This window comes from Marmota flaviventris, chromosome 3, assembly GCF_047511675.1.
Source record: "Marmota flaviventris isolate mMarFla1 chromosome 3, mMarFla1.hap1, whole genome shotgun sequence".
Taxonomy (NCBI): domain Eukaryota; kingdom Metazoa; phylum Chordata; class Mammalia; order Rodentia; family Sciuridae; genus Marmota; species Marmota flaviventris.
In genome coordinates, this window is record NC_092500.1 from 61358894 (window position 1) to 61368919 (window position 10026).

General features: G+C 30.8%; 2 protein-coding genes across 2 annotated transcripts; one reads left to right on the top strand and one right to left on the bottom strand.

Moving 5' to 3' along the window:
* The first annotated feature begins 2680 nt into the window (after positions 1–2680).
* Positions 2681–3622, top strand: LOC114087453 (olfactory receptor 6C70-like). Its single transcript, XM_027928948.1, has one exon. The coding sequence runs from the start codon at positions 2684–2686 to the stop codon at positions 3620–3622; it is 939 nt and encodes a 312-aa protein (XP_027784749.1). The 5' UTR covers positions 2681–2683.
* A 4327-nt stretch (positions 3623–7949) lies between these two features.
* Positions 7950–8888, bottom strand: LOC114087343 (olfactory receptor 6C2). Its single transcript, XM_027928775.2, has one exon. The coding sequence runs from the start codon at positions 8886–8888 to the stop codon at positions 7950–7952; it is 939 nt and encodes a 312-aa protein (XP_027784576.1).
* Positions 8889–10026: the final 1138 nt, after the last annotated feature.

A 10026-nucleotide genomic window follows, 5' to 3' on the forward strand; every position in this document is an offset into this window, starting at 1 on the left:
TATTTTATAAATTTTTTATAGAGTAAATATATTTTATGTCCCAATCAAGTATTTATTTGAATTTTATAGTATATAATTTTTCTTTAAAATTTTAATTAGTTATAGATTTCAGAATAGCACTGAATTGTAGTAGTGAGCATCAGTTTTGCTGTAGAGTTTTGAGTTTTGTTAAAAAATACTTCTAAGACTTAATCAATTCTTAATGCCTTTTTTTCTTGATCCTGCTGTGCTTTAAAAGCTTAATATTGTTTTAATTAAAGAATCTATTTTACAAGATAAAATTCAAAAGGACATTCTCTAATTTATTTCTTTAGACCTATATACTAATGTATACAGTAAAATGAAGATAAGTAATTACTAACTTTTGAATTATCATTATATCATTTAAGCTGAAAATAAACTACGTAGTACGAAATAACATATTTTTCATAGTACTGGCAGCACAACAGCTTCTCATATAAAATTGAACCAAAAATGTTTTCAACTATGATTTAATATCGTTTTTTTTTTTTTTTTTTTTTTTTTTTTTTTTTTTTTCTGGTACATACAGCTATTGAGAGTATTTAGTCATTCCTGCTGGCAAAAATCATTGGGGAGAACAGAGAAATTTTATTTGCAACAACCTTAATGTATTTTGACACACAGATGCAAACATGTGAGTACATTCTCTCTCTCTCTCTCTGAGACTACCTTTACATATCTCTCTATGTATCAATCAATCATATTGTATTGTGTATGGAATAGTATTGTATATAAAGCATCAAATGTATGTTATCTTGTTTTTGAACTTAATATTATAATTCTAAAGCTTATACATATTTTATATATAACTATATTTTCAACGTTTTATTTGCAGCAAAATGTTTCATTGAAAATTATTCTTCATTTGATAGTTTTATCTAGTAGTCTGGCATTGCATCCATGCAAAAGAAGATTTTTGTGTCCCTTTTCTAAGTCTTAGTTATTTGAACATTGCTAGCACCCATTATTTTTTTCTGTATTTATTAGAAGTATTTCAATAAAATGAAAAATATTTCTTCTTAGAATATATTCTATAGTTGATTAATAGGCCAATAAAATGTTTAGAATTTATCAAAGATAGAAAATAGATTTTTATTTAAAGTTTTAGTTTTCATTGTAGTTATTTTCTGGTTATTTTCATAGTTTGCCAAATTATACTTGGCTATTTCTTCAGAAAAATTTTACTCTACCTTTCAACTTCTAATTTCATTTTCATAAAGATGGCTAGGAGATGTCCTTATAATTTTATTTTAAATTTAAAAATTTGTTATCTACTTTCACTTCTAAAATTGTATTTTTTGCTACAAAAAGATGTATTTTTTCATTCTTTCCCCAGGAGTATCAGAGATTTGGCTTTACTATTGATTTTTTTTTCAAATAATACAAACAAACTTTTAAAATGCTAGAATATTGATCTTACTACATAAAGTGTCATTATTAGTATTTATCTAAAGAATATATTCATTTTAAATCAAGTCAATTACAGTTGCATCCCAGTGAATAACTATGAATTTTGTAGGAGTTGAAATCAGGCTTGTAAAATTTTTATAACAAAAAAAATATTTAATGTGTCAACGTTATATCTGAATTTAGATACTAAAATAAATCAGTATAATTAATCCTTCATTTAGAGTTAGAAAATTTGTTGATAGAGCAATTATGCTACTGAAAAAAATCTAATGCTATATTTATTAACAATGTATCACTAAACAAAGATGTTGCAAATAGAATTTCTTAAATTCTCTTGTAGTTTTCTTTCATTGCATTTTAATTTTTTAATATTTATTTTTTAGTTGTAGTTGGACACAATACCTTTATTTTATTTATTATTTTTATGTGCTGCTGAGGATTGGACCCAGGTTCCTTATGTAACTGATTTCATAATAAAAGTGGGACATTTTATTTTATCCATAGGCTTCATATTTCTCAGCAGATTTCAGAGTCATAGAGCTCCTATCACACCTTTAGGATTATATATACTTAATATTTTTAAATTTTCTTAGATTATACTTATATTTATTTTCTTATAATATAAAATAATACATTTTTTTTTGGGAAATTTTCATGTTTTCATCAGTCATAGAGAAGTTGTAAGAGGTACCAATAAGGATTATGTCACTTTAATATGAAATTTAAAGGTTCAGAATTTAACTGTAGATCTTCATTCGCTATACTGGAATAATTGTTTTCAGATGAAATTAAAAATTAATTAAATGCTTTTGATTCTTGAAGCAATATTTGTATGAAATTATTTTATCAACTGGATATATTTGTAATTTGTTACAGTTAACTGAGCTTGAATGGAAGGGTGAAAAAAATCAGCTATTATGTGTTTTGCAGATCAATTTCCAAAAGAAAGTTGACTTCTACAATGTTTTTAAAATCCAAATGAACAGTTTGTGTTTTCTAGTTTCAGGTTATGCCTTCAACACCTATGGAATATTGGCCCTTCAGTGGGAATATGGATCTTTCATGGATATTCTTCTGGATATATAGCTACTCAGGTAGTTTCTATTTTTTTTTTTTTAATTTGTTCTAATTAGTTATACATGGTAGCAGAATGCATTTCAATTCACTGTACAGAAGTGGAGAACAACTTTTCATTTTTTTGGTTGTCATATTTTTTTTATTTCTAAAATTGATTAAAAATCACAAAAGAGAAATGAAGAACCATTCAAGACAGATAGAATTCATCCTCCTGGGATTGACGGATAATTCACAGTTACAGATTGTGATTTTCTTATTTCTACTTCTAAATTACATGTTGAGTATAATGGGAAACTTGACTATCACTGTTCTCACTCTGCTGGATTCCCATCTCAAGACTCCAATGTACTTTTTACTCCGTAATTTCTCTTTCCTGGAAATTTCATTCACAACTACTTGCATCCCCAAATTCCTAATCACCATTGTAACTAGGGAAAAGACTATTTCTTATAATGATTGCATATCTCAGTTGTTTTTTTACATATTCTTGGGGACTACAGAATTTTTTCTTCTGGCTACCATGTCCTATGACCGCTATGTTGCCATCTGCAAACCCTTGCATTATACATCCATCATGAACAACAAAGTTTGCCTTCAGCTTGTCCTGGGTTCTTGGGCAACAGGATTCCTGGTTGTTTTTCCTCCTCTGATTTTGGGTCTTGACTTGGATTTCTGTGCTTCAAATATTATTGATCATTTCCTTTGTGACATTTCTCCTGTATTACAACTTTCTTGCTCAGACACACATTTACTAGAACTGATAGCTTTTTTCATAGCTATGATAACACTCATTGTCACATTATTATTAGTGATTCTTTCCTATGCTCACATCATCAAGACAATTCTCAAATTCCCTTCAGCTCAGCAAAAGAAAAAAGCCTTTTCCACTTGCTCTTCTCACATTATTGTTGTCTCCATCACTTATTGCAGCTGCATATTCATCTACATAAAGCCATCATCAAATGAAAGAGTTACTTTATGCAAATGGATAGCTGTGCTCAACACTTCAGTTGCCCCTATGTTGAATCCATTCATTTACACTCTAAGGAATCAGCAAGTGAAACAAGCCTTCAGAGCAGGATTTAAAAAGATACTTACTGCTTTAGAAAAATAATACAATTTATTGAAATAACAAGAGAATATAATGAAACTTTGGTCAAAAATAAATTTGATCCATCTAGTTTAAGAATTAGTGGCTAATATATAATTATTTATGTACTTAAGCTGGCTAGAATTTTGAAACTATTTCTTTCTGAATTTAACTTTGTGTTCTTCAATAAGAAAACTGTATCATGTTAGAAATATAAAATTCAAAATTGATTTTCTTTAAAATCATATTAAAATAAAATATATGAGTATCTTTGGTTGTATAATATCATGTAAAATATTTTTAATTAAACTGGACTTCTTAAGTAATTTTTAAAATATGTTTTGTTTTGCTTAAAAGCCACTCTCTTTAAAAATCTGAGACAAACAAAAATTTGCATAATTATTAAGAGTTCTTAGAATGGCATATGGGAAACTTAAAAAAAAAAAAAAATATATATATATATATATACTCTTTTTAAAAATCATGCACAATATGAAGAAATGGTGAATTAGAGGAACCTCCCCAAGAACATAACAACTCCTTGAAACTGAATTAAAACAACAGTGCTCCAAGATATTTAGGTATTAACTCTATGGGGGAAATGATGCCAGACAACTTAGAGAGCTAGAAACCAGAAATAGCAGTTTCTAGAAAAGAAAGAGAATTAATAACATGAACAGATTGCAGCAGTCCTGGGCACATAGTGTTCAGTGGAGGAAGAGAAGCTCCTCTCCAAGGAGCCAAAAGAAATTCTTTCACTGAGTTTAAGACAAACAGGTAGTGGTGTTCAACAAAATCATAATCTGAGCAGAAAACAAGAGCAGATATGATGAGCTGAGCTGGTTTGGAGGAAAGTTCCAACACTCTACAGTGAAAATGAGAAAGTGGCGACAGCTTAAAGTCTCCATTTGGACTTCGTCAATAGGAGACTAGAAATCTCTGCAGTTTATTCAAATAAGTTTACTTATTTTGACCTCTGTTATTTGTCTTGTTCTTTCACTAAGTGAAGTCAACACTTCTCTCTCACCAATAGGTCATCCAGACATAAAATTAGCAAAGATGCTTACTACCTAAGACGGGTATTACAAATCAATGAACTTAACAGATGTTTATAGAATATTTCATCCCAAAACAGATGCTTACACTTCTTAGGTACTTATGAAACTTTCTCCAAAATAGACCATATGTTGGGTCACAAACAAGTCTTACAAAATGTAAATAAATAAATAAAAATTTAAAAATAAGAAGATATAATCTCTTGAAGCTTATCAGATCATAGGGATCTGAAAGTAGAAGTGAACAGGAAAAAAATCTTACAGGAACTGCATACACACCTAGAGATTGAGAAATACACTTTTGAATGATGAATGAATCATAAAAACATCAGGAAAAATATTTTTAAAAACTTCTTAGGCTCATAAGCACATTACAGGAATAGCAGTGTTCTGAAGAAGAATCCAGGAATTCAGGAGGAAAACAGCCACTTGGACCAAAGAAATAAGGAGGAAAACAGAAGTAATGGTTAGGCAAGGCCTTGAACTTCCAAATTACAGGTCTATAGAGTCACAAAACAAAAGACTTCAAATATGAAACTGTGAATTCTAACTTACAAACTCATAATGGATCTCCAGGTCTCTCTCACACAATGCAAGAAAGATAATGATCTCAAGATAATGAAATACCCCTTTGAGTACAAGTAGACTAATCCTACTGGGGAATTCTGAGAACCAGTGTATAAAATTCATATTTAAGATTTCTTCTAGGGCTGGGGATATAGCTCAGTTGTTAGGGTGCTTGTGTTTAATCCCCAGCACACACAAAAAAAGAATTCTTCTACTCTGGCTTCCCAATGGATGGGGGCTGCAAAAACTAAATGAGATAGGTAACTGTGAATGAAGTCAATTTGGAAGCAGACTGAAACCTCATACTATGCAAGCAAGGAGTCTGGAGACTTGAGTTAGTTGGATACCCAAACTGAGATCTCTGAACAGTGAAGTGTGCTAATTGCAATATCTTATCACAACTTAATAATTCAATTAACTTGTATCACTAGTATGGACTTTTTGTTAATACACATTTTATTGCACAGATGTCAATACCCCCAAAGATCAGCATGTATTCTCTCTAGCAAGATTTGACATGTAATTGTATATGGTCATGGATCTTCAACCTCTAGTAACCATACTATTTGAAAAAGTAATGTTTTCAGCATGAGGAGGAAAGAAGAAAAAATGGTTCCATCTAGAAAAATTTAACTGATTTACATCCTTCCTTCTTCCTCAGCAATTTTACATTTAATGAACTTATTTCAGCAAATCTTTGCTTCTCTCTTCACATACAATTGCTTACAACTCTGGCCCAACTTTCTTTTTTTTTCATAAGTTATTGTTATCAAGGCAATTACCTGGAGAGTTTGGAATCATTTCAACAGACTCTAGAGAAAATTAGCAGCAAAGTTCTGTACTTGTATGTGTAGATAATTTCCCATGATTCCAGCAACCTGGATATCAAAAATCTGTTTTGAAACACAGATGGTAAACAAGCAAAACCTGCTCTTGTTCCTTGCTATTCACAAACACATATGCATACATATTACACCCAGAATTGAATCATAAATAGAAGTTGCCATGATGAATAAGGAGCAAGAAGATAAAGGTACCATGCGGATTGCTATTTGAATATTCTTTCACTAAATAAATCAATAAATTCTTAGAATCAAATGTGAATAGATATATATCATAATGGAGTCTCTGGGACATTTCAAAGGTTGTTTGAAGAGAAAAGTTTATAACTGTGAGTGCCTATATAAAATAAAAACAACAAACACATAAACAAACCTAAAATTCAGAAAGATCCCAAATAAACAATCTCATGATGCATCTCAAACTCCTAGAAATACAAAAACAAACTAATTATAAAACTAATGAAGTAAGGAAATAATAAAGTTCTGAGATAAAATTAATGAAATAGAAAATTTAAAAAGACAATAAAATTTAATAAATATTTGTTTTTTATAAAGATAAATAATATTAATAGACCCTTAGCCAAACTAACTAAAAAAGGAGAGATGAGATAAAACAAGAGATGAGAGAAGACATACAATTATAGATGAAAAAGTACAAATCACCACATATATAAGTGGAATCCAGAGTCTCTTTAGTTACTATTTTTGAAAATTTCTGGGATATATTATGATATCTTCTTTTTGAATTGCTCTGTATACATTGTGAAGGGACTTCTTTGTCTCTTCTGATTAATTTTGGCTTGAAGTCTGCTTTGCTGAATATGAGAGCAGCTACTCCTGCTTGTTTTCAGGCGCCTTTTCCAGGGAATATAATTTTCTGTCCTTTTACTTTCAGCCTATGGAAGGCTTTGCCTCAGAAGTGTGTCTTTTGTACACAGCATATAGTTGGGGTTTTCTTTCCTTTTTCTTTCAATGACAAGCACACTGTTGATAGCTTCAAACTCTAACCTCTTTATTTTTTTAGTATTTTAAGCATTATTCCTTTGATCTTAATTTAAATCTGTATTACCATTTCTATTTCCTTATTTATTTCTATTTTGCTCATTATATATCATTGATAACTTTAAAAAATTATATATTTTTGTGTGATTTAACTAGTTTTTCTATTTGTGGGAACTTAGAATTTGGTGTTCCAATTAAGGTTCATGCATCTATTCTGAATTAGTAATGCATAATAAGTGATTTAATGTTTATATTGCTTTAAATTAAGTATATATTTTTAAGTGGTGTTGGTCTGCTATATAAGAAAATAGCAACTAAATCTTACCAAAGATTGTGAAGATATCCTCAATTCTGATGAATCATAAACTCCTATTGATATTTCCTTTCCCAATATTGTAATAAGCTTGGAATGCCTTATTTGGTTTAATATATTTTAGCATGTCTCTGCAGTTTTGGGATTCTGTTTTTTTTTTAATTTTCTTTGTTGCATTTATGCTATTCATTTTATAATTCATATTACAGTAAAAAAGTAGCTATCACTATTGTCATATAATTTAACACATAGATAATTTACACAATTTAAAATATTATTTTCTTTCCTTCCCAAGAGCAATATTATTTTCTCCATTTCCCTAAATCAGAAGTAGATAAAAACTTAATTTATTGGAAATTATATATTTTTTTTTAGTTTCTCACTGAGGGAAAACACAGTGCATGAATTTTATTTGAAGGAATAAAGAGTTTAATAAAAGGGAGATCAGGATGAAATGTTAAATGCCATTGAGAAGGCTAATTTGACTAAAATGTAGACAGAAAACAATGAAGTGAGAAGCAGCAATAAAACGGTCACGGAATGTTTTATTTTCCTTTGATTCATCAAAACTTCTACTTCTTTGAGAGAAACACAATCTTCTTTATGGAGTCATTGAAAGCGAGTTTCACTTGTTTGTTCCTCAAGGTGTAAATGAAAGGGTTCAACAAGGGCGCTACAGAAGTAGTGAGAATTGAAACTCCTTTATTTATGGCCACCTCTTCCTTTGCTGAAGGCTTGATGTAGATGAAGATGCAGCTGCCATAGGTGATGGATACCACAATCATGTGGGATGAGCAGGTGGAAAAGGCCTTTTTCCTTTGCTGAACAGAGGGGAATCTCAGAATGGTCCTGATGATGTATGTGTAGGACAGAACCACACAGACTAGGGTAATAATGAGGGCAAATACAGCCACAATGATAACCATCTGTTCTAGTACCCATGTGTCTGAGCATGAGATCTTTAGGAGGGGACTTGCATCACAGCTGAAATGATCAATGGCATTAGAATCACAGAATTCAAGCTGGAGACCTACATTTAGGGGTGGGACAATAATCATCAAGCCAGCTACCCAGCAGAAGAGGACTAATAAGGTGCACACTCTGTTGTTCATGATGGTCATATAATGAAGGGGTTTACAGATGGCCACATAGCGATCATAGGACATGGCTGCCAGGAGAAAAAATTCTGTTGCTCCAAAGAGAAAAACAAAAAATATTTGAGTTGCACAAGCATTGTAGGAAACAGTATTGTCTCCAGTTGATAAACTGTACAGGAATCGAGGGATACAGACAGTAGTAAATGAAACTTCTAGGAAGGAAAAGTTTCTGAGGAAGAAGTACATAGGTGTCTTAAGATGGGGATCCACCAATGTGAGGGTGATAATAGTCAGGTTCCCTGTTACACTCAACATGTAGGTGAGCAACAGGAAGATAAAAAGCACAATTTGCAGTTTTGGGTCATCCGTCAGTCCCAGCAGGATGAAAGTGGTTACTGCTGTGTGGTTCCTCATCATAGAACTTTGATATTTACCTAATCCTTGTGTAAAAATCAAGATATTTGAAGAAAAAAACATATTCAAATTCTACAACAAAAAGGTGTGCATATAGAAGATCAGCAAATTAGACTACGTTTATCTTCTCCTTTTACATCGTAATCAATATTTGTACTATTCCAGTAGCCTTACTGAATTTTATGTCTACAAGTAGTGGAGATTTCCTTAAGGGATCATGTTATTGTAAAACAATCCAACTGTTTCTTTGATCTTTTGCTGCCTTCAGAATTTACAAATTAGTTGATTTGTCACATACGAATCATTATGTGGACTGAATTTCCATTTCTGTGAAATCTCAAGATTGTTAGATTGTTAGAGTGGATAGAAAATGTACTCTAAAAACGAGGAATTTGTTCTTTTTCTGTTATATCCTTTGTGACCACAAAAACAGTGTCTAATACATAACACATGTTCACTAATTTTTGAAGAAATTATTTAATGTACCTTTATATAATTGTAACTTGTATTTCGATGTTTAAAAAAGTAGAGAATGTTTCAGATAATACTCATAACTAAAAGGCTTTTACTGCAATGTCTGTAAGAGAAGAATTGCTATGAAATCCTGATTGTAACTAAGGTAGTTTTTTTTTTTTTTAATTTTTTTCTTCTTTGTTTAATTTACTTTCCTATCTATATCCCAAAACCATTTCTATCACATGGACACTCGGTGATATAACCAAATGTAATTAGTGATAAAGCCTTTTCATCTTTGTAATATTAATTCTACTCATCTCTTCATATCCATATTAGAATTTTTATTTAGCCATCCAGTTTTCTGTATTTTTCATAAGCAAATTCAGTGGTAGTGTTTCTAGAGGAAAATGCTTGTCATAGATATAAATAAATAAACCTACCTTTTGTAAGGGAAAAATAATGCCATCACAATTCTATGGCCCAGAACAGTCACAGTCTGAAAAACCGTTATTCCACTTTTTTTTGCCTGGCCAGGATTCCTTCTCTTTTCTCCATTCTTCTAGTCTATTGATTCACCTAAAATATTATTAAATTATAAATTTCTTAGGATCCAACAGTTTTGAGGTAAGGAGCACAATAGCAGTGAATTTTTCTTTTGCGGTGAACAGAAACCAGGTACAGG